This window comes from Pogoniulus pusillus, chromosome 7 (assembly GCF_015220805.1).
Source record: "Pogoniulus pusillus isolate bPogPus1 chromosome 7, bPogPus1.pri, whole genome shotgun sequence".
NCBI classification, from domain to species: Eukaryota; Metazoa; Chordata; class Aves; order Piciformes; family Lybiidae; genus Pogoniulus; species Pogoniulus pusillus.
In genome coordinates, this window is record NC_087270.1 from 36863480 (window position 1) to 36890334 (window position 26855).

Consider the following 26855-nt stretch of genomic DNA (forward strand, 5'->3'; position numbering starts at 1 on the left):
TGCCAATCACTCTCTCTGACAACAACTTCCTCCTAACATCCAGCCCAGACCTCCCCTGCCAGAACTTGAGACTGTGTTCCCTTGTTCTGTTGCTTCTTGCCTGGCAGAAGAGCCCAACCCCACCTGGCTACAGCCTCCCTTCAGGGAGTTGTAGAGAGCAATGAGGTCAGCCCTGAGCCTCCTCTTCTGCAGGCTGCACACCCCCAGCTCCCTCAGTCTCTCCTCACAGGGCTGTGCTTCAGGCCCCTCACCAGCTTTGTGACCCTTCTCTGGACACCTTCCAGCACCTCTACATCTCTCTTGACTTGAGGAGCCCAGAACTGGACACAGCACTCAAGGGGTGGCCTGATCAGTGCTGAGTCCAGGGGCAGAATAACCTCCCTTGTCCTGCTGCCCACGCTCTTCCTGACCCAGGGCAGGATGCCATTGGCTCTCTTGGCCACTTGGGCACACTGCTGGCTCATGTCCAGCTACTCTCTACCAGCACCCCCAGGTCCCTTTCTTCCTGCCTGCTCTCAGCCACTCCATCCCCAGCCTGTAGTGCTGCTTGGGGTTGTTGTGGCCAAAGTGCAGGACCCTGCACTTGATTGTTGAAACAGATTATTGAAAGGGTAGAAGGTATGGAATGGAGTTATACAGACACAGGCAAGCTAAACAAAACTGACAAATTCAGAAAGTGGGATGGGAAAAACTCTTCTTCACCAAAAATGAGTCAGGAAACGAATTGACATGAAGGCATGAGTTCATCAAGCCTCCTCTAAAGTCTCTGATTTTTCTTCTCTTAAATCTCTTTTCCCACAGGTTCCACTCACCTTTTGCCAGCTTCTTCCGTTGCACTGTTTATTTAAACACCTTCAGGCCCTTTCCTCATGAATCCTGGTGGTTTTCAGTTAATAGTGGTGTGGTTCATATAAACAATTTAATGGCTTCCCTTTTAGAGGAGGTCCTGGTTTTGCTGGGACAGAATCACAGGCCAGCCATGTGCTGTAGGCCATTAGCAGCTCTGAGTCAGCCAGGGCAGCTGGCTGGAGTTAGCTCACAGGTGTATCCCAGACTCAGTGTAAAGGGGAAATTTCAGGAAAGGGTAACCTCCAGCTTGAACCTCCTGCTTGGCCTCCTCCTCACCCTGCTCCTCTTCTTTCCCCTGCAATGTAGCCTTGTAGCCAAGAAAGCAAATGACATCCTGGGGTGTATTAGAAGGGGAGCAGTTGGTAGATAGAAAGATGTTCTCCTGATTTCTTCTGGAATATTTGTCATAGAATCACAGAATCAATCAGGTTGGAAGAGACTTATAAGCTCATCCAGTCCAATCTAGCTCCCAGCCCTGTCCAGTCAGCCAGACCATGGCACTAAGTGCCTCAGCCAGGCTTTGTTTCAACACCTCCAGGCATGGTGACTCCACCACCTCCATGGGCAGCCCATTCCAATGCCAATCACTCTCTCTGACAACAACTTCCTCCTGAAATCCACAGCCTAGACCTCTCTGCCACAACTTGACACTCTGTCCCCTTCTTCTCTTGCTGCTTGCCTGGCAGAAGAGACCAACCCCACCTGGCTACAGCCTCCCTTCAGGGAGTTGGAGACAGCAATGAGGTCAGCCCTGAGCCTCCTCTTCTGCAGGCTGCACACCCCCAGCTCCCTCAGCCTCTCCTCACAGGGCTGTGCTCCAGGCCCCTCAACAGCCCTGTTGCCCTTCTCTGGACACCTTCCAGCACCTCAACATCTCTCTTGACTTGAGGAGCCCAGAACTGGACACAGCACTCAAGGTGTGGCCTGAGCAGTGCTGAGTCCAGGGGCAGAGTAACCTCCCTTGTCCTGCTGGCCACACTGTTCCTGATCCAGGCCAGGATGCCATTGGCTCTCTTGGCCACCTGGGCACACTGCTGGCTCATCTTCTGCTACTACTTATCAGCACCTCCAGGTCCCTTTCTTCCTGCCTGCTCTCAGCCGCTCTATCCGCAGCCTGTAGCAGTGCTTGGGGTTGTTGTGGCCAAAGTGTAGAACCCTGCCCTTGGCCTTGTTCAATCTCATCTCATTGCCCTCTGCCCACCCATCCAGCCTGGCAAGATCCCTCTGTGGGGCTCTCCTACCTTCCAACAGCTCCTCACCTGCTCCTAGCTTGGTGTCATCTGCAAACTCACTGATGCTGGACTCAATCCCCTGGTCCAGATCATCAATAAAGATGTTGAACAGGACGAAATTCTGCTAGGCAGAGGGGTGAAATGCTGCTGGGCAGAGGGGTGAAATGCTGCTAGGGAGAAGGATGAAATGCTGCTGGGCAGAGGGGTGAAATGCTGCTAGGGAGAAGGGTGAAATGCTGCTAGGCAGAGGGGTGAAATGCTGCTAGGGAGAAGGGTGAAATGCTGCTAGGCAGAGGGGTGAAATGCTGCTGGGCAGAGGGGTGAAATGCTGCTGGGCAGAGAGGTGAAATGCTGCTAGGGAGAAGGGTGAAATGCTGCTGGGCAGAGGGGTGAAATGCTGCTGGGGTGAAGGATGAAATGCTGCTAGGCAGAGGGGTGAAATGCTGCTAGGGACAAGGGTGAAATGCTGCTAGGCAGAGGGGTGAAATGCTGCTGGGCAGAGGGGTGAAATGCTGCTAGGCAGAGGGGTGAAATGCTGCTGGGCAGAGGGGTGAAATGCTGCTGGGCAGAGGGGTGAAATGCTGCTAGGGAGAAGGGTGAAATGCTGCTGGGCAGAGGGGTGAAATGCTGCTAGGGAGAAGGGTGAAATGCTGCTGGGCAGAGGGGTGAAATGCTGCTAGGCAGAGGGGTGAAATGCTGCTAGGCAGAGGGTGAAATGCTGCTAGGGAGAAGGGTGAAATGCTGCTGGGCAGAGGGGTGAAATGCTGCTGGGCAGAGGGGTGAAATGCTGCTAGGGAGAAGGGTGAAATGCTGCTAGGGAGAAGGGTGAAATGCTGCTAGGCAGAGGGCTGAAATGCTGCTGGGCAGAGGGGTGAAATGCTGCTAGGCAGAGGGGTGAAATGCTGCTGGGCAGAGGGGTGAAATGCTGCTAGGGAGAAGGGTGAAATGCTGCTAGGCAGAGGGCTGAAATGCTGCTGGGCAGAGGGGTGAAATGCTGCTAGGCAGAGGGGTGAAATGCTGCTAGGCAGAGGGGTGAAATGCTGCTAGGGAGAAGGGTGAAATGCTGCTGGGCAGAGGGGTGAAATGCTGCTAGGGAGAAGGGTGAAATGCTGCTGGGGTGAAGGATGAAATGCTGCTGGGCAGAGGAGTGAAATGCTGCTAGGCAGAGGGCTGAAGTGCTGCTGGGCAGAGGCGTGAAATGCTGCTGGGCAGAGGGGTGAAATGCTGCTAGGCAGAGGGGTGAAATGCTGCTGGGCAGAGGGGTGAAATGCTGCTAGGGAGAAGGATGAAATGCTGCTGGGCAGAGGGGTGAAATGCTGCTAGGGAGAAGGGTGAAATGCTGCTAGGCAGAGGGATGAAATGCTGCTGGGCAGAGGGGTGAAATGCTGCTGGGCAGAGGGGTGAAATGCTGCTGGGCAGAGGGGTGACATGCTGCTGGGCAGAGGGGTGAAATGCTGCTAGGGAGAAGGGTGAAATGCTGCTAGGCAGAGGGGTGAAATGCTGCTGGGCAGAGGGGTGAAATGCTGCTGGGCAGAGGGGTGAAATGCTGCTGGGCAGAGGGGTGAAATGCTGCTGGGCAGGTCTGGAGAGCAGTCCCCGTTTCAGAAGCGGAATGGAAAAGGCACTGATCTCTCTTGTTTTCCATGCGTCCCTTCACTTCCCCATCTCTGTCCCGTTGCAATAACACCGCTTTCCTCTGTTATGCCCCAGCCTGAGGAACATCTAGAGGCAACAGGTACTGACAAAGTGCTTTGACTTTCCCCAGCAGCGTCCTGGACAGCCCTGGCCGGCTGGACGAGGAGCACAGGCTGATTGCCAGATACGCCGCCCGGCTGGCTGCTGAAGCTGGAAATGCAGTAAGTCAATATTCCATCCCTCTCTTGCTGACCAGGGAGCGTGGAAGGAGGTGTTTTTCAGAGCCTAATGAGTAGTTTGATGCTAATAACTGCATCAACCCCCCTGGTTTTGTTTATCCAGCTGAAAGAGCTGCTCGCTTTCCCCCTCTTCAGCAGAAACGCTGCATCCTCTGGCAACGGGGGAAACGACAAGGCAAATGTATTAGAAATGAGGTCAGAGGAGACAAGAGAATAAGCAGATTAGTGCTACTTAGTTGAGAGAAGAGATAAATACGTAGATACCTGAGGAAAACAAATTGTGGAACAAACTGTGGGGAATATATTTATAGCAGAGGGAAGGAGCCTGGGAAAGGAAGAGATTTGTTTGTGTTTGCAGTGTCTCACAATGGGCAAAATTAAATTGAGCACCCAAGCAATTTTAAACTGGTGAAAGTAAATGCTGCTTGAACAGCAAATTGCTAGAAGAGTCCATGACAATTAAGAACTTACAAAAATTCCATAGAATTCATTCCACAAGCTGGATGAATCATAGAATCATAGAATCAAGCAGGTTGGAAGAGACCTCCAACATCATCCACTCCAACCTAGCACCCAGCCCTATCCAGTCCACTAGACCATGGCACTAAGTGCCTCAGCCAGGCTTGGCTTCAACACCTCCAGGGACAGCAACTCCACCACCTCCCTGGGCAGCCCATTCCAATGCCAATCACTCTCTCTGACAACAACTTCCTCCTAACATCCAGCCTAGACCTCCTCCAGCACAACTGGAAACTGTGTCCCCTTCTTCTCTTGCTGCTTGCCTGGCAGAAGAGACCAACCCCACCTGGCTACAGCCTCCCTTCAGGTAGTTGTAGGCAGCAATGAGATCTGCCCTGAGCCTTCTCTTCTCCACGCTTCACACCCCCAGCTCCCTCAGCCTCTCCTCACAGGGCTGTGCTCCAGGCCCCTCACCACCTTCATTGCTCTTCTCTGGACACCTTCCAGCATCTCAACATCTCCCTTGAATTGAGAAGCCCAGAACTGGACACAGCACTCAAGGTGTGGCCTGACCAGTGCTGAGTCCAAGGGAAGAATAACCTCCCTTGTCCTACTGGCCACACTAGGTCATCCTAGGTGCTCATCCCTGCATTTTTATCCACGTGAAAGCAGAGCAGCATTTGCCAGGAGCACTCTACCCTGGTACTGAGCAGCAGTGATCTCCCTCAATTCACAGCTGCCATTTTACACTGTTTCCCCCAAAATGAAGCAGCTTGGCTTAGCACATCCTCAAAAAACTGGCCACTCTTTCTGTCTGTTGAAGGTGCCCACACACCATCAGGCCTCCTCTAACAGCTTTGGACAGGCTGCCCCATTGCTTAGAATCATAGAATCAGTCAGGGTTGGAAGGGACCACAAGGAGCAGCCAGTTCCAACCCCCCTGCCATGCCCAGGGACACCCTACCCTAGAGCAGGCTGCACACAGCCTCACACAGCCTGGCCTTAAACACTTCCAGCCATGGGGCCTCAACCACCTCCCTGGGCAACCCATTCCAGCCTCTCACCACTCTCCTGCTCAACAACTTCCTCCTCACCTCCACTCTGACTTACCCCACCTCCAGCTTTGCTCCATGATTTGTCAAGGTGTGGCCTCACCAGTGCCCAATACAGGGTAACAATCCCTCCGTGGTCCTGCTGTCCACACTATTGTTGATCCAAGCCAGGATGCCATTGACATTCTTTGCCACCTAGGCACAGGCTGGCTGATCCTCAGCTACTGGCAATCAATGCCCTCAGGTCCTATTCTGCCTGACAGTTTCCAGCCATTCTTCCCTAAGCCTGCAGCATTCACAAGGTTGTTGTGACTGAAGTGCAGGACCCAGCATTTGGCCTTGCTAAACCTCATCCCATTGCCTTCAACCCATTTCCTTCACCTCCACCTTTCCCCATTTCCAGCTGTAGCACACCCCCAGATGCTCCTGAGATTCTGCTGATATGCCTGGGGAGGTTAGTTTGTATAAGCAGAGGTTGGTATCTGGTCTGTGAGCCAGATGTGCCTTCTGCTTCCCAGTGACTCCTGATGGAGCATGACCCACCGAGGCAGGCAGCAGCCTGCGGCACTCAGCAGGAGCAGAGGTCCACAGGGACTATGCACTCTTGGCAGGAGTCTGCTGACCTTTGCAGCCTTGCAGCTAGGAAAAGTACAAGCACCTAATAAATATGAGATAATAATCATGGGTGAGTGGATAATTAGGTTGAGTTATGTGGATGAGTTACGATAATTAGGTTCTTGCCCACATTGCTCTTTTTTGACAGCGGTGTGTGGTTGCTGCTCTTCCCTCAACATTGTGCACTGCTAAAAGCATCAGCTCAGCTCATTAAAGCTACCTACAGCCTAAATAATACTTCTCATTTTCACTTCATGTTACTTTCCTTTTAAGCTTATAGGCATTATTTAATAAGTACTTTTCATAAAGGAAGAAGAAGTAATCTGCATTTCCTGCTGTACTTCTCTGCAGCTTGGTCCTTGGCTCATTTCTTCTTCTGTATGCACCAATTATATGAACCATTTTCTCTTGTTTGTTTCCTCCTCTTCTTTGTCATAAAGAGCATTGTGATACCACAGTGAAGGGCAGGGGAAATACTGTTTCAGATTTTCCATGACACCATGATGTCCTTGCACCAAGAAACCTCGAATCTGATGCCCATGAGACATGAGGTTTACTGTTGTTCTTTGACAGTTTCTTCCAAATCAGAGTGATGGAGGAGTACAGTGGTTTGCCAAGTTGGCTTCTGGAGGCTTGGTTAAACACTGTCATTAAATCCCCTGCTGTTACCCAAGAAAAGGTACACTGTAGGTGAGATCTGAATGCTCCTTATTTGAAATACCAGTCCAAGCAAGTTGGACTCAGAGAGTCCCAGCATGGTGGGATTAGAAGGTACCTCTACAGATCATCTAATCCAACTACCCTGCTAAAGCAGGTTGCCCCCCATGGTTTCTAGGTGGGTTTGGAATCTCTTCAGAGAAGGAGACTCCACAACCTCTCTGGGCAGCTTGGCCCAGGGCTCCAACACCTTCACAAGTTTATCCTCTTGTTCAAATAGAACCTTCTGGGTTCCAGTTTGTGCCTGTTGCCAGGTACCACTGAAAAGAATCTGCCTTTATCCTCCTGTTCCCAGACCTTTAGGTGTTGATAAGCATTGAGAAGATCCCCTCTCAGTCTGCTCTTCTCCAGGCTAAACAGCCTCAGGTGTCTCAGCCCTTCCTCCTCAGAGAGATGCTTCAATCTCCTCTGCATCTTTGAAACCGCTGCTGGGCTCACTCTGTTAGTTCCCTGTCCCTCTTGAATTGGGGAGCCCAGAGCTAGATGCAGACCTCCAGATGTGACAAGAGATGTGATGCAGAGGATGAACCAGCATTCATTAAACTACCTACTCTACAGAACAGCCTGCAGTCCTCTACACTTCAGAAAGGCAGAGACAAGGTTTTTTAAATCTAGGTGTCCCTGGTTGATTCTGTGGTTCTATGACATTGTAGTTTCATTCAAGCTACAGCAAGGTACTTCCCTGCCACAGAGAAAATGGTTACATCTCATGACTGGGTCAAGAAGGAACTTGGGGGATTATTGATCATTGAGCAGTCACAAAAAGATTAAGGCTACTGATCCTGTGAGCAAAATAACTGACAAGAAATGGTATCATCCATAATATTGATGAAAATACTGAATGGTACTAACCCCTCAAAAGGATGCCAAAAGCATTCAGGGAGGCTGTGGCCAAGTGGGGTTGGGCTCTTCTGCCAGGCAAGCAGCAACAGAAGAAGGGGACACAGTCTCAAGCTGTGGCAGGGGAGGTCTAGGCTGGATGTTAGGAGGAAGTTGTTGTCAGAGAGAGTGATTGGCATTGGAATGGGCTGCCCAGGGGGGTGGTGGAGTCGCCATGCCTGGAGGTGTTGAAGCAAAGCCTGGCTGAGGCACTTAGTGCCATGGTCTGGTTGATTGGCCTGGGCTGGGTGCTAGGTTGGAGTGGCTGAGCTTGGAGGTCTCTTCCAACCTGGTTGATTCTATGATGATTCTATGATTCTACTGTGTTCATAGTTTCCCTTGCACAGGATTTGATTTTTTACTGTGGAAGGAAAATGGTTTTCTTTGGTGTGATTTGCCCTTAAAACCTTCATTTAGTTCTGAGCAGTGCAAGTGGGTTTACTCTGTGTTTTTTCTCCAAGAACTGGGTTTAAGCTGACTGGTCTGCAGCTGTTGGTTCCTTCTTGCATTGTTTTGAGGTGCAGCCTTTAGGGATAGCCTCTTGCCACATCTGGAATGTCACTTATAAAACCCAGTGCTTTCAGAGATGAACACAAAAGCTTTGAGCTTGCCTCAGGTTTATTTAAGCTGAAAGTACTCTGATGTATTTCCTTATCCCCTGGCTACTTGAAGCATCTGTTTGTGCTTTCTTCAGGCTGGTTTCTCTTTTCTAATCAAGATTCTACCTCAAGGCTGTAAAGTCTGTGTCCTGGGTAGTTGTCATTTTTAGATATTAAACCTACTGTTGGGGCTTTTAAAACAAAACCTACCCCAGGACTGCCTCTTGCTCACCACTGCACCTTGCACTGCTGCCTCCAGCTGGGCAGTGGTAGGGAGGATGTAGCCCGTTGCTTCCCATGGTGCTTCTCTGCTGGGGAATGAGGGGCAGGAACTGTGTCTTCTTATCCATGCAGGGGCAAATAAACCTAGAACAGGTGTCAGATATTCTCTAGACAAGTGCAGAAGCAGTTAGACATGTACCTCTGTTGTGTTTCCATCAGGTTCAGCACTCTCTCAAGTGACTCTAATAAGGGTTTAGACACATCTCCTCCTGAGCCCACATCATAGGTGACTGAGGAGTGCTGACTGTGTCACAGAATCACTGAGTCACAGAATGCTTTGGGTAAGAAGGGACCTTTAAAGTTCATCTAGTCCAGACCCCTGTAGTCAGCAGGGAGATCTTCAACTGGAGCAGGTTACTCAGAGACCTGTCCAACTTGACTTGGAACAGTTCAAGGGATGGGACACATTGCTGGCTCATCTACCACCTCTCAGGACAACCTGGGCTGCTCTCTCATCACCCTCATAGCGGTGAACTTTCTCCCTATATCTAATCTCAATCCCTTTTTAATCTAAACCTCTCACCCCTTATCCTGTCCCAAAAGGCCCTGCTAAAAAGCATGTCCCCAGCTTTCCTATAAGTCCCTTTAAGTAGTGAAAGGCCACAAGAAGGTGTCCCTGTAGTCTTCTCTTTCCCAGGCTGAACAACCTCAACTCTCTCAGCCTGTCCTCACAACAGAAGGATTGCAACCCTTGGATCATTGTTATGGCCTCCTCTGGACTAGCTCCAACAGGTCCATTTCTCTGATGACCTGGACACAGCACTGCAAGTGCAGTGTGACCAGAGTGGAACAGAGAGGCAGAATCCCCTCCCTTAACCTGCTGGCCTTAACATTGCTTTGGGTTTGCTTCTGTGCTGTGAGTGCACATTGCCAGCTCCTGTCCATCTTTTCACCCACCAGCAGCCCCAAGTCCTTCTCCACAGAGCTGCTTTCCATCCCTTCATCCACCAGCCTGGACTGATACTGGAGGTTGTCCCAGTCCAGGTGCAGGACATTGCACTTGGCCATTTTGAACCTCAGGAGATTCACATGGTCCCACTTCTCCAGCTTGCCTAGATCCCTCCTGATGGATCCCATTCCTCAGGTGTGTCAGCTGCACTACTCAGCTTGGTGTCATCTGCAAACTTGCCAAGGGTGAACTTGATCCCACAGTCTGTGTCACTGATGAGGATATTAAACTGCACTGATAGACTCTTAGGCTTTGTGTGTGGCAGTCATTAAATCCCTCTGGTGCCCACATCTGTCATCCTGAGCATTCTCCCCCTCTAGACCAGGGCAACTGTGCCAACCCAACCACCTGCTGCAGATAGTTCTCAGCTTAGAGCAGATCCTGAAGCACGCTGAGAATTGCTGGGGAAGAGATGGTTAGCCCAGGCTAAAAACAGCTCGGGGGCAATCCTAAACATCTGACAGTAGGGGTGGTCAGATTCCAGTGCCTCTGCCTGGTGCTTTTAGGCACTTCCTTTGCAAACCTTCAGGCTGAGGATCTTCTAAGTTCTAGAACCAGGAAGGTTTAGATACTGGTAGAGAATCAGCATCCTGGTGGGGTTTTTTTGGGGGGTGTCTGGGTATCTTTAGCCTTGAGAACATTTGGGAAGGTCTTTTTGTGTATTAATAGCTGATGGTTGTAAGAAGCAGTGGAGCCAGTTCAGTGGTGCCATGACAGAACAAGAGGTAATCATAGCATCAGTCAGGGTTGGAAAGGACCACAAGGATCATTTAGTTCCAGCCCCACCTGCCATGGCCAGGGACACCCTACCCTAATGGAGACCACCTCACTTCCATTTAAACAAAGAGAAAACTTCCTTATGGTCATAAGTGCTCAACCACTGGAGCAGATTGGGGAGTCTTCATCCTTGGAGGGACTCAGAACTCAGCTGGACAATGTCCTGAGCAGCCTGCTGTAGCTGGCATTGCTTTGAGCAGGGGTTTTGGGTTAAGCTGTTTCAAAAGGTCCTTCACAACCCCTGTGGCTTTGACTTCAAATGAAAAATTAAATGTGCTCTTGGAAGCAATAGAACAAATAAGAGAACATTGAGTTGTCCTACAAAATAGCCACTGTAGTTTCCAAAAGACCTCTTGACTAGTGATGTTTGAAAGTGAGCAGCATGAAGGACATCTCTCCTCTGCAGTGTTGTCTTTGCTCCTGTGGACTCAAGTCCTTTAGGTCATGAGGGTGATTTCATGCTCTGGGCAGGATTTCTGAAGAAAGGGATTAAGGAGCAGATTGGTTTTTTATAGGCACACACACCCCCTCTTTTCAGCAGGACAAAGGTTCTTGTGCTTTGGATGAAGTCCCAAGAGCCCCAGAACCTCAGGAGCCTCCCGAGACTGCAGATGAAACACATCACCACCACTTGTCCTTGTAGCTGATTGCACCAGGACACAGGGACTTACTGTAGGACCTCAGCTTCCTCACACACTCTTTGACTACAGCAGTAGCTCATCAAGTACAACCATTAACCCAGCACTAACAGCCCCCCACTAAGCCGTGCCCCTCAGCACCACATCTACACAGCTTTTTAACCCCTCCAGTGATGGGGACTCCACCACTGCCCCGGGCAACCTGTTCCAGGCCTTGACAACTCTTTTGGGGAAGGAGTTCAGTTCAAACTATGTCATAGGTGGTAATGGGTAATGAATGCTGTGTCTGATCTTCCTCTGTTCCTCATCCCCAGCCTCGCCCACCTACAGACCTGGGTTTCAGCTTTGATGCCAACAAACAACAAAGACAGCTGATTGCAGAGCTGGAAAACAAAAACAGGTAAAGCAAGCTTTGATCAGCACTGTTTGGGGAAGGATGTTTGAGGAGAGAAAAGCCTTTAGTCCTTGTGCTTTGTTGTTTCTAACCTTTTGTATTGCATTAACCAGATTGTTCTTCTAGATCTTTTGTTGAAGCTGCCTCATTAACCAATTAGCTCAGTGTGGATAGAGCTGCAGGGCTCTTAGTCTCCAGGGAGCAGGTTGATCTTCTTCACTGATCTTCTTAATACCATCTTAAATGGTGATGAGTGTCAGGAGCTGCTTTGTAGGCTTCTCTTGATGTCTGCTCACCACAAGGTCAACCATTCAGATGGCAAAAAAATAAGTGGGCTGAGGCAATGTAGTGAAGTGAGCAGGTTGGACAGCTGGGATGAGTAAACTCATCTTGAAAAGAATGAGTGTTTTTTTTTCCTTTTGTTGGGACACAAAACAGTCTGAAGAAACTGGGTGGCCTGAAAGAAATAGGGGATGGGCTGTAGGAGATGGTTTCCTTCTTCTGGACAGAAGCCAGCAATGGGTGCTTGCAGACCTGAAGCCAACCATACCCTGGGCTGCATCCCCAGCAGCATGTCCAGAAGGTTCAGGGAGGAGATTCTGCCCCTCTGCTTTGCTCTGGTCAGACTCCTCCTGCAATGCTGGATCCATCTCTGGGCTTCTCAGTATGGGAAAGACATGAAACTGTTGGAGCACAGCCAGTGAAGTCCACAAAAAGACTCTAAGGGCTGGAACCCCTCTGCTGTGAGGACAGGCTGAGAGAGTTGGGTTTGTTCAGTCTGGAGAATAGAGAGCTCTGAGGAGACCTTCTTGTGACCTTTTGGTACTTAGGGTAGTAGAGAAGAAATGAGGGAACAGGACTTGTTTTGACAGGACAAGAGGTGATGGTTATAAATGAAAAGAGGAAAGGTTAAGGCTAGAAAGAAGGAATAAAATGTTTTCCTTCTGCTGACAGTGGTGGCACACTGGCCCAGCTTGCCCAGAGAGGTGGTAAATAACCCTTCCCTTCCAGCATTCTGGATCAGTTTGGATGGGGCTCTGAGCAACCTGCTGATGTTGCAGATTTCCCTGCTTATTCCAGGGCCTTTGGACGAGGTGACATTTAAAAGTCCCTTCCAAACCAAATCATTCTGTGATTCTATGACTTTTTGGTCCCAAAGGACTACTAAGAAGCAATCCACTCTGTTGTTACCATAACACTGCATTTGCACTCACCTGCTTCTTCAGCAGCTGCGTTTTGAGTTTATGTTTCTCTGGCTGAGAGAAACTATTTGGTGCAGCTCTAAAGAACAAGCTGCTGAGCAGCTCAGACCTCGGGTGTTGTACACAGCAACAGCCCCTGTGTTATCTGCAGAGCCTCTCTCAGATGTTACTGGTGTGCTGTCCTCAATGGTATAGTCTTCTCCTAGCCATGATCTGCTCTCTCCATGCTGCAGCTGAGCCTTGCTGGCATGCCTGAGCTTGCTGTCTGCAGAGAGCCCTTTGCCAAGGCACTCAGGTGCCAGGTAAAAATACTGAAGGTTAGTTTGGAGGAGAACCAGTTCCTGGAGAGCACAGGAACAGCTCAATCCTTGCACTGTCATAACTTCCATACACTACCAAGAGACCTTGCAGGTATTTGAAGTTCTTTGTGGAGATGACAGATAAGAGAGATCTCAATCAGTGCTGGTATGAAAGCCTGGGAGGAGAGCAGAGTAGCTCAGCAGCTTTAAAAAGGGCTGGAGGAGAGAACAAGAGATTATGATCTTCACTTTCAGAAGGATTTCATTTCCATTTCAATCAGTGAGCCCTTGCCTGTCACTGCCACGTTCCCTCACCTCTGTGTAGAACCCAGTGACCTTAACGGTGCTGATCACCTTTTACTCTGGGAGACCTCTGAGTTGGTCTCTGTCACTATGAGTACTTATTTTCCTTAGCTCTGCTGACCTGCCAGAAGGCCTTGATAAAGTGAGTGGGAAGCTGAGAATGCCAAGTGGGAGGAGTGGCTGACAGCCTGTCAGGCTGTGCAGCCATTCAGCAAGACCTGAGCAGGCTGGAAGTTGAGCAGAGGGGAATCTCATGAAATTCAGTAAGGACAAGTGTAGGATCCTGGCCCTGGGGAGGAATAATCCCCTGCACCAGGACAGCTTAGGGCTTGACCTGCTGCAAAACAGCTCTGTGAAGAGGGATCTGGGAGTGCTGGTGACCAGTAAGATTACCATGAGGCAGCAGCCTGCACTTGTGGCCAAGAAGACCAATGGTCTCCTTTGGTGCATTCAGAGGTGTGGCCAACAGGTCGAGGGACATTCTCCTCCCTATCCTGCCTGAGTGAGAGCACCTCTGGAGTACTACATCCAGTTCTGGGCTTTCCAGTTCAAGAGAGACAGGGAATTACTGGAAAGAGTCAAGCAGAGGCTGCAAAGATGCCTGGAGCATCTCTCTGAGCAGGAGAGACTGAGAGACCTGGAGAAGATCAGATTGGGAGAGGATCTTCTCAATACTCATGAATAGCTGAAGAGTGGAGGAGCAAGAGGATGGGGTGGACTCTTTTCATTGGTGCCCAGCAAAAGAACCAGTGGCAACTGGCACAAACCTGAACCAGGCTACCTAGAGAGGTTGTGGAGTCTCCTTCTCTGGAGGGATTCCAAACCCAGATGGATGCAATCCCAGGCAACCTGCTATGTGTGGCCCTGCTTTAGCAGGGAGGTTGGACTGGATGATCTCCAGAGGTCCCTTCCAATTCACACCATGCTGGGATTCTGGGATGACAGCAATTCAAAGGGTACACTAACTTCTGTCTTGGGTTTGAGTCCGTGCCATCCACATACAAACCCAATTACTGTGCCTAGGCTGGAGAGTGACACAAAATGCTCTGGAAAGGCTCTGACAGTATTTAAGAGCCACATGGACACTGACTGACCTTCCTCTTCTTTAATCTTCCCTCTCTTCTCTAGGGAGATACTGCAGGAAATTCAGCGTCTCAGGCTGGAACATGAACAAGCCTCTCAACCCACTCCTGAGAAAGCCCAGCAGAACCCAACGTTATTGGCTGAGCTCAGGCTTCTACGGTAAAAGCAATCCCAGCTCTGGTCTGTGGCTGTTGCTGGGCAGAGAATATCTGCAGCCTATTCCAGTTTGTCCACTTGAGCTGTATTTAGAAGTAAAGCGAAATGTCTCTTAAAATGAATTCTATTTGGGTAGCTCAGGAAAGTGCAAAGGAGAAACCTGTAGGAAAAAGGAGCAGAAAAGGCATGAACTGCTTCTCATTTGTTGTTGAAAGCAGCACAGCTGAAGGTAAATGTCAGTGAGGCTCTGAAAGTTCCTACCTAGGAACAGTCAGTTGTACATCCAAAGCTAGAGAACAAGCTTCAAAGCCTCTTTGATTAAGTTTGTGAAGTGACAGGGGGGAAATTTTCAGTGGGGTTGTTCCTTTTGCTGGAAGATAAAAGAGACTCAAGAAACTGAGAAGCCTGGAAGAAATCAGATGGGCTGAATGAGATGGTTTCCTTCTGAGTGAGCTGGCAACACATGCTTGCAGAAGCCAACCAACTCCTGGGCTGTCCAAAGCGGTGTGGCCAGCAGCTCAAAAGGGGAAATTCTGTCCCTCTGCTCTGGTGAGACTCCACCAGCAGTGCTGGCTCAAACTCTGTGGTCCAAAGCATGGGGGAAACATGAACCTGTTGGAATGGGTTCTGAGGAGGCCACAATGATCCAAGAGCTGGAACCCCTCTTCTCTGAGGACAGGCTGAGAGAATTTGGCTTTTTCAACCTGCAGAAGGGAAGGCTTCAGGGAGACCTTCTTGCAGCTGTTCCTTCTATAAAAGAGGCCAATAAGAAAGACAGAGAGGGACTTGACCAAGGACAAAAGGGGCAGCAGTTTTAAGCTGGAAGAGGATTGCTTTAGATGCAAACTAAGGAAGAAATTGCTCATGCTGAGGGTGGTGAGACACTGTCCCTGTTTTGTTTGCCCAGAGAGGTGGTAGATGTCCCATCCCTGGAGCCATTCCAGGTCAAGTTGGACAGGACTCTGAGCAACCTGCTTTCATTGCAGATGACTCTGCTGACTGCAGGGGGGTTGGACTAGATGACCTTAAAGGTCCCTTGCCCACCCAAATCATTCCATGATTCCATGATTTTATTAATTAGATGGTTTGTATTTTGCCACTGGAAAAAAAAAGCTGCATGATCATTGTAGCCATTTCTGGCCTTCAAATATGCAAGCACCACTGATAAATACAGGAAAAAAGGGTTGAATTACATGGGATCACATACAGGATGTTAGGCTGGAAGGGACCCAAGGAGATCATTGAGTCCAACTCCCCTGCCAGAGCAGGACATTACTATCTAACACAGATCACAGAGGAACACATCCAGACAGGCCTTGAAAGGCTCCAGAGAAGGAGACTCCACAACCTCTCTGGGAAGCCTGTGCCAGTGCTCTGTGACCTTACAGTAAAGAAGTTCCCCCTTGTGTTGAGCTGGAACCTCCTGTGCTGCAGCTTACACCCATTGCTCCTTGTCCTATCCCAGGGAGCAGTGAGCAGAGCCTGTCCCCCACCTCCTGTTCAGCCCTCAGGTATTTATAAACATTGATCAAATCCCCTCTCAGTCTTCTCTTCTCCAGACTAAGCAGCCCCAGGTCTCTCATCCTCTCCTCATAAGCCATGCTCTCCAGTCCCCTCATCATCCACATAGCTCTCCTCTGGACTCTCTCCAGCAGATCTCTGTCCCTCTTCAACTGGGGAGCCCAAAACTGAAGGCAGTATTCAAGATGAGGTCTCAGCAGGGCAGAGTAGAGGGTCAGGAGAACCTCCCTTGATCTGCTGGACACACTCTTCCTAATACACCCCAGGATCCCATTGGCCTTCTTGGCCACGAGGGCACATTGCTGTGCCATGGTTAACTTGTTCTCCAGTAATTCAGCATGTCAGGCTGCTCGAGTCATCACAGTTTTCCTGTCTGACCTTCTGTGTGACACAGGCTGGGAAATTTCTCCTTGCAGCACTCCAGCAGAACTCTTTTGGGCTAGGCTACAGTATCCATGTACAACAGATGTTCAGGCTTTCATTTCAGAGATGCAGAGAATCCCATGTCCCCTGATATCCTTGATGTGATCATCAGTTAATTTCTGTGCCTTGGCTGTACTCAGTGGTCTAGGAGCATGCACGTTATTGCTCACACTCAGGAGCTGCTGCTCTTTTCCAAACCTCATCTTTTCCCAAGCTTTGGCTACTAAATGCCTTTCTCAGAATTCCTCTGCACCTTTGAGTGCTGTGTTCAGTTTTGGGCTCCTCAATTCAAGAGAGATGTTAAGGTGCTGGAAGGTGTCCAGAGAAGAGCAATGAAGCTGGTGAGGGGCCTGGAGCACAGCCCTGTGAGGAGAGGCTGAGGGAGCTGGGGGTGTGCAGCCTGCAGAAGAGGAGGCTCAGGGCAGACCTCATTGCTGTCTGCAACTCCCTGAAGGGAGGCTGTAGCCAGGTGGGGTTGGTCTCTTCTGCCAGGCAAGCAGCAACAGAAGAAGGGGACACAGTCTGGAGTTGTGCTGGGGCGGGTCTTGGCTGGATGTTGTTAGGAAGTTGTTGTCAGAGAGAGTGATTGGCATTGGAATGGGCTGCCCAGGGAGGTGGTGGAGTCGCTGTCCCTGGAGGTGTTGAAGCCAAGCCTGGCTGAGGCACTTAGTGCCATGGTCTAGATGACTGGCTAGGGCTGGGTGCTAGGTTGGACTGGATGATCTTGGAGGTCTCTTCCAACCTGCTTGATTCTATGATTCTATGAACTGATTCTGTTTTGCTTTAAAACTCTCTTGCCACATCTCCAGCTCTTCCTTGAGCTTGCTGTCAGTTTCTAAATCCTCTACATCTCTTCCATGTACAGACTGGGATGTATTAGCTGCAGTACTTCATATGGAATCTCACTGATGCTATAGATAGAATCATAGAATCATAGAATCAACCAGGTTGGAAGAGACCTCCAAGATCATCCAGTCCAACCTAGCACCCAGCCCTAACTTCCTTACTACTAAACATCACCCTCATTAATCAGTTCAAAATGCACAATGATTATCTTGACTGCATCACATCATGCTGGAGGGTCACAATTAGCAGGTTATCTCTGATCACAGGATCACAGGATGTTAGGGGATTGAAGGGATCCATGGCGATCATCAGATCCACCCCCCCACCAGAGCAGGACCATACAATCTAGCTCAGGTCACACAGGAACACATCCAGACAGGCCTTGAAAGCCTCCAGAGAATGGGAAAGGGCTTCTCAAAGTCACAGCTAAAGAGGAGACATTCCTCAAGGCTGTGAGCAGTGGGTGATGACCTTGCCTTTAGATGTCTGTAAGCACCAGAGGTGGCTTAAGTTGGATGCAAGGAACAATTTCTTCCCTAAAAGGGCTGTCAAGGCCTGCAACAGGTTGCCCAGGGCAGTGGGAGAGTCTCCATCCCTGGAGGGGTTTAAAAGCTGTCTAGATGTGTTGCTGAGGAATATGGTTTAGTTGTGGTCTGGCAGTGCTGGGTTAACAGTTGGACTTAATGATCTTAAAGATCTCTTCCAACCTACATAATTCAATGATTCTATGATTCTAAGTGTGTCTTAAATGCTCTCAGTTGCTGTGTAGAGTTTAGGCTGTGAAAGCCTGAGAAAGAAAATCCCTGGAAAATCAGCTTGTCCCAGGTTTCAGAACCTGCCTACAGCAGAGCCTGCAGAGCTGAGTCAGCTCCACCGTGCTGCTGGCAGATGTAACCTTGGAAGCACGGCTGGATCCCTCGCCCTTCCAGATCCTGCTCTTGAGGCAGACGTGCTTGGCTGCCTCTGAGAGTCCACAGGATGCTCATCCCTGCCCCAGTGCCAACGACTTGTTTGCCCCAGGCATGTGCCTCCAACAGGCATTGCTTCATTTGCCCTTAGAGCTTTTCCTGACCTTAGTTACAAACATTTAAACCCTTTGTCTTTGTCACTGTCAAGCAGCAGCTCCTCTTTCTTCACTAGAGGCATTACAGAAGAAATTGAATGTGTGGCCAGCAGGTCGAGAGAGGTGATTCTCTCCCTCTACTGCACTCTGCTGACACCCCACCTGGAGTACTGCATCCAGTTCTGGAGTCCCTATTATGAGAGGGATGTGGAGATGCTGGAGCATGCCCAGAGAAGGGCCATGAGGATGCTCAAAAGGCTGGAGCAGCTCTACAACTCCCTGAAGGGAGGCTGTAGCCAGGTGGGGTTGGTCTCTTCTTCCAGGCAAGCAGCAACAGAAGAAGGGGACAGAGTCTCAAGTTGTGCTTGAGGGGAGGTCTAGGCTGGATGTTAGGAGGAAGTTGTTGTCAGAGAGAGTGATTGGCATTGGAATGGGCTGCCCAGGGAGGTAGTGGAGTTGCTGTGCCTGGAGGTGTTGAAGCCAAGCCTGGCTGAGGCACTTAGTGCCATGGTCTATTTGACTGGATAGGGCTGGGGGATAGGTTGGACTGGCTGAGCTTGGAGGTCTCTTCCAACCTCGTTGATTCTATGATTCTATGATTCTATAAGGGGACACAGTCTCAAGTTGTGGCAGGGGAGGTCTAGGCTGTATGTTAGGAGGAAGTTGTTGGCAGAGAGAGTGATTGGCATTGGAATGGGCTGCCCAGGGAGGTGGTGGAATCACTGTCCCTGGAGGTGTTAAAGCAAAGCCTGGATGGGGCACTTAGTGTCTAGTTGCTTGGCCAGGGCTGGATGCTAGGTTGAACTGGATGATGTTGGAGGTCTCTTCCAACGTGATTGATTCTGTGATTCTGTGAGTTGTTCAGCTTGCAGAAGAGAAGGCTCCAGGGAGACCTTCTTGTAATCTTTCACTACTTAATGGGGACATTAAAGATGGGGACAGACTTTTTATCAGGACATCTTGTGACAGGACAAGGGGTGATGGTTTAAAATTAAACCAGGGAAAACTCAGACTAGACACAAGGAAGAAATTGTTTCTGCTGAGGGTGGCAACACCCTGGCCCAAGTTGCCAGGAGAGGTGGTAGAAGTCCCATCCCTGGAAACATTCCATGTCAAGTTGGGCTGAGGCTTTGGGCAACCTGCATCTAGTTGCAGATGTCCCTGCTGACTGCAGGGGTTTGGACTAGATGACCTTGAAATATCCTTTACCCTCCCTCCCCTCCAAATCAGCCTTTAATTCAATGATTCTGTGAAATAAGACCTTTTAATTTTTTTTTCTTAGTTATTTGTCATTACTTAGGAGTGGGATTTAGGGGGCCCAGCATCTATTAAATCATCTTAAGATACTGAACTCCTGACATGTTGACGTTCATCTTGGAATATCTTTTGATATGAGTCACTTTATTTTATTTAAGTATAAAATAAACCCCCCTCCCCAAGTGTCATATTTCCTTAAATAGCTGATGGATAGGCATCAGTGGTTTTCTGATGCCAAGGAAAGGGAAGGTCACTTTTCATCTCCTTTTCTTGTTGCCTGGCTTCTGGTGCAGCCAATATGTCAAGCTTGTACGTCACATTGGTGAACAGAAATAGCTCTGCTGAGTCTCCATCCAGAGAGTGGTGGCGTTTCCTTCCCAAACATCTGCAGCCTTTGCTCCTCTGCTCTTCTTTTTTCTCCTCCTCCCATAGTTCATTCCTGCTTGTCTGAGAGCTCTGCAGGGTGCCTGAGTCTGACGTTAAGAGAGTTCTCAACATGAAGAGAAGGGCAACAAAGCTGGTGAAAGGCCTGGAACACAAACCCTGTGAGGAGAGGCTGAGGGAGCTGGGGGTGTGCAGCCTGCAGAAGAGGAGGCTCAGGGCTGACCTCATTGCTCTGAGAGTCTGTCTTAGAGGCACATAAATAATACTTGCCTACTTACCATAGAATCAACCAGGTTGGAAGAGACCTCCAAGACCATCCAGTCCAACCTATCACCAGCTACCTGAAGGGAGGCTGTAGCCAGGTGGGGTTGGTCTCTTCTGCCAGGCAAGCAGCAACAGAAGAAGGGGGCAGAGTGTCAAGTTGTGCCAGGGGAGGTCTAGGCTGGATGTTAGGAGGAAGTTGCTGGCAGAGAGAGTGATTTGCATTGGAATGGGCTGCCCAGGGAGGTGGTGGAGTCTCTGTGCCTGGAGGTGTTGAAGCAAAGCCTGGATGAGGCACTTAGTCTGGTTGATTGGCCAGGGCTGGGTGCTAGGTTGGAGTGGCTGAGCTTGGAGGTCTCTTCCAACCTGGTTGATTCTATGATTCTATGACTGGATAGGGCTGGGTGCTAGGTTGGACTGGATGAGCTTGGAGGTCTCTTCCAACCTGGTTGATTCTCTGATTCTATTATGACTCTAAGAAGAAAAAAGCAGAGAGGTTTTGCTCAAAACGCAGTGCTCTTGACAAGGGCTTCCCACTGCCTGCCAAGGTGCTGAGTGAGGAGCTCTGGAGCTGAAATGAAAAGCCTGATTTTCTGCATGGGTTTCCTGGTTCTTGTGCTGTGCTTTGCTCTGGGGTTTAAATTGGAAGCAGGGGGGGAGTGATGGAAATGAAAGACACAGATAGTCTGTGTGAGTTTCCTGAAGTGGTTCTGAAATAACTCAAAGTTTGTTTTCTGGCTCTTTCTTTCATTTAACTGGAGCAGACAGAGAAAGGATGAATTGGAGCAGAGAATGTCTGCACTTCAAGAAAGCAGAAGAGAACTGATGGTGCAGCTCGAAGGGCTGATGAAACTGCTCAAAGTAAGCCATCCCTTACCTGCCATTCACTCACATTCACTCATCCCTCTCTTCAGCCCTGCAATTTGTATTGCTGCTCTGAGATTCCTGCCTTACTGTCATACCATTATAAATACTTCCTGAGGAACAGGAAGCATTAGCAAAAAGTCATTTCCATGCTGCCTCTGGGCTTTGGTGCAGATGATTGAGGGGTTTCAGGTTCATATCTTGTAGTTTTGGGTAAAGTATCAAGAACTCAAAAGATTTGGAGGTCTTTGGAGATGTATTAAATTTGGTGATCCCCTGAGTGCTCTTCTGGGTACCTGTTTGGTTCTTCCAATCTGAACTGGAAAATAAACTGGAGGCTCCAGTCCCTGCAGTACAGAACTCACCCCTGGCACAGTGCTGTGTCCTACATTTGATATTGCACTGACCCCACGATGTCTGTGTAGATGTTTTCCTTTAGAGTGTGGTGCCATTGGCTCTTATCTACCATAGAAATTGAAACTGGGTTTTCTGAGGAGAGTCCATTAGAATTTGTCATAGAGTCCTACTAGATTTGAGCTCTGAAACCTCTGGAATAATTCAGATTGGAAGAGACTTCCAAAGTTATCAAGTCCAACTGTTAGCCCAGCACTGCCAGGTTACCACTAAACCATACCCCTCAGCATCTCATCTACACAGATTTTTGATCCCTCCAAGGATGTGGACTCCACTACTGCCCTGGGCAACCTGTTCCCCAAAAGGGTTGCCTTTTGGGGAAGAAATTGCTCCTTGTGTCCAGCCTAAACCTTCTCTGCTGCAACCTGAGGCAGTTTCCTCTTGTTCTACCACTTGTTCTTTGGGATGTGAGACTGACCTCCACCTTGCTCCAAACTACTTTCTGGGAGTTGTAGAGAGTGAGTTCTCTGAACATCCTTTTCTCCAGACTAAAAACCCCCAGTTCCCTCAGCTGCTCCTCACAAGACTTATGCTCTAGCCCCTTCACTAGCTTCTTTCCCCTTCTCTGGACACTCTGTCACCTCAGTGCCCTTCTTGGAGTGAGACACCCAAAACTGAGCCAAATATTTGAATTGATGTCTGTAGTCTGAAATATGTGTTTATGCTTCTGGTTCTTAACTGGGTAAGAGCCTCTCTATAACATAAATGGCTAACCATTGCCTTTACTCAAAGAGGTCTTGGTCTGAAACAAGATGCAACAAAGATTCTGTAGACAGTGTAAGAAGTGGGAGAGAGATTGTGGCAGTGGCATTGATGAGAGCAGCACAGAGGCTTATACAGTAGGTATAAGCACATCCAGACAAACATAGAGCTTGTCTGTTCTTGGAAGTGATAATGAATTCACATCATCTGTAAATCCAAAGTGCAGCTGCTCCTCAGATTAGGCTGGAGTTCTGGAATAGGAGTGTGTATCCAAGAGGCAGGCCATCTACCATTCTGTGATTCATTCAACTGATGAATTTAGGATCCATTCATTAACTTGAATTGTACAGTTCAGTTATGAGCTTGACAGAAACTTTAATGACATCTAGGCTGTATCATAGAAAAGGTTAGTTTAGAAACTGACTCTTACTAAGCCTTTCATTTCTACATCAAATATCTTTTAATTAATTCCCCCTGTTCCCAAGGTTGTTTCAGAACTCTAAGGGCAAATAGGGCTGGATGTAAGGAGAAGCTCCTTCCCCATGAGGATGCTCAAGCATTGGAGCAAGAACCCAGAGAAACTGTTCTATCTATGCCTTTGGAGATGATAGAATCATAGAATCAACCAGGTTGGAAGAGACCTCCAAGCTCAGCCAGTCCAACCTAGCACCCAGCCCTATCCAAGAAACCAGACCATGGCACTAAGTGCCTCAGCCAGGCTTTGCTTCAACACCTCCAGGGATGGCGACTCCACCACCTCCCTGGGCAGCCCATTCCAATGCCAATCACTCTCTCTGACAACAACTTCCTCCTAACATCCAGCCCAGACCTCCCCCAGCACAACTTGACACTCTGTCCCCTTCTTCTGTTGCTGGTTGCCTGGCAGCAGAGCCCAATCCCACCTGGCTACATCCTCCCTTTAGGGAGTTGCAGACAGCAATGAGGTCAGCCCTGAGCCTCCTCTTCTGCAGGCTGCACACCCCCAGCTTCCTCAGCCTCTCCTCACAGAGCTGTGCTCCAGGCCCCTCACCAGCTTCGTTGCCCTTCTCTGGACACCTTCCAGTATCTCAACATCTCTCTTGAGTAGAGGAGCCTAGAACTGGACACAGGACTCAAAGTGTGGCCTGACCAGTGCTGAGTCCAGGGGCAGAATAACCTCCCTTGTCCTGCTGGAACAGATTTTCAAGACTCAGCTGGATAGGGCTGTAAAATTAACCTGTTCCTGTTCTGAGTAGGAGGCTGGATGTCAGACCACCTGAAGTCCTCTCTAAGCTGACCTATTCTTTGAGCCCACATAACTAGAGGAATTATTTGGTTCTCCACACTGCGTAACAGAGTTCTTTGCATTTCCCCTTTCTTAGCTCTCTATGGAGCCTGGCAGCTCCTCTTTGATGAAAGCATCCTCCACAAAGACATCTGGTTTTGAACTGAAGGAATCAGAAATTCTCAGTTCTCTGCCAATGCAAATTTTGCTCACACAGTCAAAAATTTATTCCTCCTTTCCAGTTTCAGTGTCTTTTGCTGCAGTTTGCACCCATTGCCTTCGGTACTTGCAGTTCTCCCTCCATTAAATTAAGGAGTATTTTAGCACCCCTGGTTTTGCCCACGCAGATACTTACTCATGTCAGTGAAGGCACTTCTCAATCTTCTTCTTTAAATCAGTTCATAGAATCATAGAATCAAGCAGGTTGGAAGAGACCTCCAAGATCATCCAGTCCAACCTAGCACCCAGCCCTGGATAATCAACCAGACCATGGCACTAAGTGCCTCATCCAGGCTTTGCTTCAACACCTCCAGGGATGGTGACTCCACCACCTTCCTGGTCTGGTGAAGACTTAGATGGGATCTAATAAATGTTTATGAATATATGAGGGCTGGGGGTCAAGAGTGAGGGGACAGGCTCTGCTCACTTGCACCCTGTGATAGGACAAGGGGTGATGGATATAAACTTCAGCCCAGGAAGTTCCACCTCAACACAGGGAGGAGTTTCTTTACTGTAAGAGTCATGGAGCACTGGGACAAGCTCCTCAGAGAGGCTGTGGAGTCTCCTTCTCTGGAGACTTTCAAGACCTGTCTGGATGTGTTCCTGTGTGACCTGACAGAGGGCTTGAATTCAAGGAGGTCCTTTCCAGCCCCTAACATCCTGTGATCTCCAGATTTTAAACCTAATTCTTTTAATTTGGGAAAGAAAACTAACTCTAAGTTGAGTACTATACCAGAGCATAAGCATAGCCACACCACACAAAGAGCTAAAGGAGGAGTTTCATTGCTCCTCACCAGTTTCCCTTCTTTCCTTTCTGCACCAGTGAGTGCTTATTGAAAGCTGTCACTTCTCCAGCTCTTAGCCTGTTAAAAAGTGATTTATTTAGTTCACATGGTGCTAAGTGATTAGTGACAAGGTACTACACCTTTGGCCTCTGAAGGAGCTCTAGCTATGAAAATACCTCACATCTGTGCAGTCCCTTGAGAAGCCAAGCTTGTAAGGCATTCAGACAGCAAAATCAGATTTACTTGGCAAAACCTCCTTCCTATGAATCCCAGAATCCAAGGTTGGAAGAGATCTCTGGAGATCATCTAGTCCAAACTCCTGCTAAAGCTGGATCACCCAGAGTAAATTGCCCAGGATTGTCCCAAGCAGGTTTGAATCTCCAGAGAAGGAGACTCCAAAACCACTCTGAGCAGCCTCATTCAGGACTCCAGCACCCTCACAGCAAAGAATTTTTTCCCCCTATTCAGATGGAACCTCCTGGGTTCCAGTTTGTACCCTTTGCACCTTGTCCTCATGTAAGTGCAGCATCTAATATCAGTGCAACTCAGCACATTCCAGTCCTGGCTGTTCCTGGCTGATCCAAGACCTATTAAAAATTACCTTCAATGGCCTGGAGAAATCCTCATCTAATTGTTTTCAGAATCCAAGCTGCAAGCCACCCAGACCTGCCTGGAGGTGTTGAAGCAAAGCCTGGCTGAGGCACTTAGTGCCATGGTCTAGATGACTGGCTAGGGCTGGGTGCTGGGTTGGAGTGGATGATATTGGAGGTCTCTTCCAACCTGGTTGAATCTATGATGGAAGACCATACCTGGCTGCCCAGAGAGGTTGTGGAGTCCTCTTCTCTGGAGAGATTCCAAGCCCACCTGGACATTTAATCCTGGGCAACATGCTGTGAGTGACTCTTCATTATCATGAGGCTTGGCCTAGATGATCTCCACAGGTTCCTTCCAGATTTTTTCTGATATTTGTGTTCCTTTCAAGATACCTTTTTTGGTAGTTTTAGCCCTTCCTGACATGAACATTTCCCACAAGGTTTTAGCTTCTCTCATCATTGAGAAATATTAATCTATAATTTACAGCAGCTGTTAAGCTTTTATGACTTCTTCCCATTATCTTTCACAGTATTTTGTACATTCATAATGCTGCCTTCATTCCATTATTTAGAGCTGGTTTCAGCTTATCTAATGGTAGTTATCTGACTGTTGGGCAGCTCAGTCCCTCTGTAAAAAAACCCAAACACACCAGAACAAGCCCTGTGAGGAGAGGCTGAGGAAGCAGGGGGGGTTTAGCCTGCAGAAGAGGAGGCTCAGGGCTGACCTCACTGCTGTCTCCAACTACCTGAAGGGAGGCTGTAGCCAGGTGGGGTTGGGCTCTTCTGCCAGGCAAGCAGCAACAGAAGAAGGGGACAGAGTGTCATGTTGTGCTGGGGGAGGTCTGGGCTGGATGTTGTTAGGAAGTTGTTGTCAGAGAGAGTGATTGGCATTGGAATGGGCTGCCCAGGGAGGTGGTGGAGTCTCTGTGCCTGGAGGTGTTCAAGCAAAGCCTGGATGGGGCACTTAGTGCCATGGTCTGGTTGCTTGGCCAGGGCTGAGTCTAGGTTGGACTGGATGATCTTGCAGGTCTCTTCCAACCTGGTTGATTCTATGATTCTATGATTCCTGAACCCATCTCCAGCCACCACCCAGAGGTTTTCATATGCAGATCAGAGCTACCAGCTCTTCCCCAAATCAACTCCAACCACCACCCAGAGGTCATCAGTGGCCCAATTGCATTCCTGGAGGACAGTGTGGATAAGGCCACCCCAAGAGGGTGATAAGGGGCTGTAGCAGCATGGATATTTGCAGGTGATGCCAGAGAACAGTTGCACAATTTTGTTTAATACTGTAACCTCTGAGTCTGCAGTGCTGCTGAAGTAGCCCCTGTAGGGCTCCTGTTGGCTGCTAACCTTGTCCTCCTGACCACTCCAGCCCTCCGGGGCTGAGCAGTGGCCAGCAACCTGTCAGTACTCTCATCAGAGATTTCTTTCCCTGTTTTGTCTTGCTCTCCTCATCGTGGCCATTGGCTTAGCATTCCCTTTTTTCCTGAGGTCTCTTGTGATCACCTGGTGCCATTAAGTTGCCATCCCTGGAGGTGTTGAAGCCAAGCCTGGCTGAGGCGCATAGTGCCATGGTCTGTTTGCTTGGCCAGGGCTGGGTGCTAGGTTGGACTGGATGAGCTTGGAGGTCTCTTCTAACCTGGTTGATTCTATGATTCTGTGATGAGCTGGCACTCCCCTAGCGAGGAGTTCACAGTAGTTGGCCTCCTGCCTTGGTGCAGGGCTTTTGCTTTCACCGACGCAGACGTTCTGCAGACAGATCCCATTTCACTTTTTCCATTTCCTCAATGGTGTTTTCCTCACTGGGCTGATCTGGTGATTTATCTCAGCACTGCTCGGTCCTTGTAGCCAAGGTCCATGCCTCGTGAGATTGTTTTCTCACATCTGTGCTTAATGC

General features: G+C 49.2%; 1 protein-coding gene across 16 annotated transcripts in view; it reads left to right on the forward strand.

Moving 5' to 3' along the window:
• LOC135176979 (dystrobrevin beta) overlaps positions 1-26855 on the forward strand; it is a 224099-nt gene that overhangs the window by 115016 nt on the left and 82228 nt on the right. For 11 of the 16 annotated variants that reach the window (XM_064146514.1, XM_064146518.1, XM_064146523.1 and 8 more), the window contains 4 exons: positions 3847-3937; positions 11237-11322; positions 14249-14362; positions 20879-20975. In XM_064146514.1, the coding sequence (XP_064002584.1) occupies positions 3847-3937; positions 11237-11322; positions 14249-14362; positions 20879-20975 (388 nt within the window). The remainder of the gene's footprint in view (positions 1-3846; positions 3938-11236; positions 11323-14248; positions 14363-20878; positions 20976-26855) is intronic. The other 5 variants (XM_064146517.1, XM_064146521.1, XM_064146522.1 and 2 more) reach the window with 1 other exon arrangement.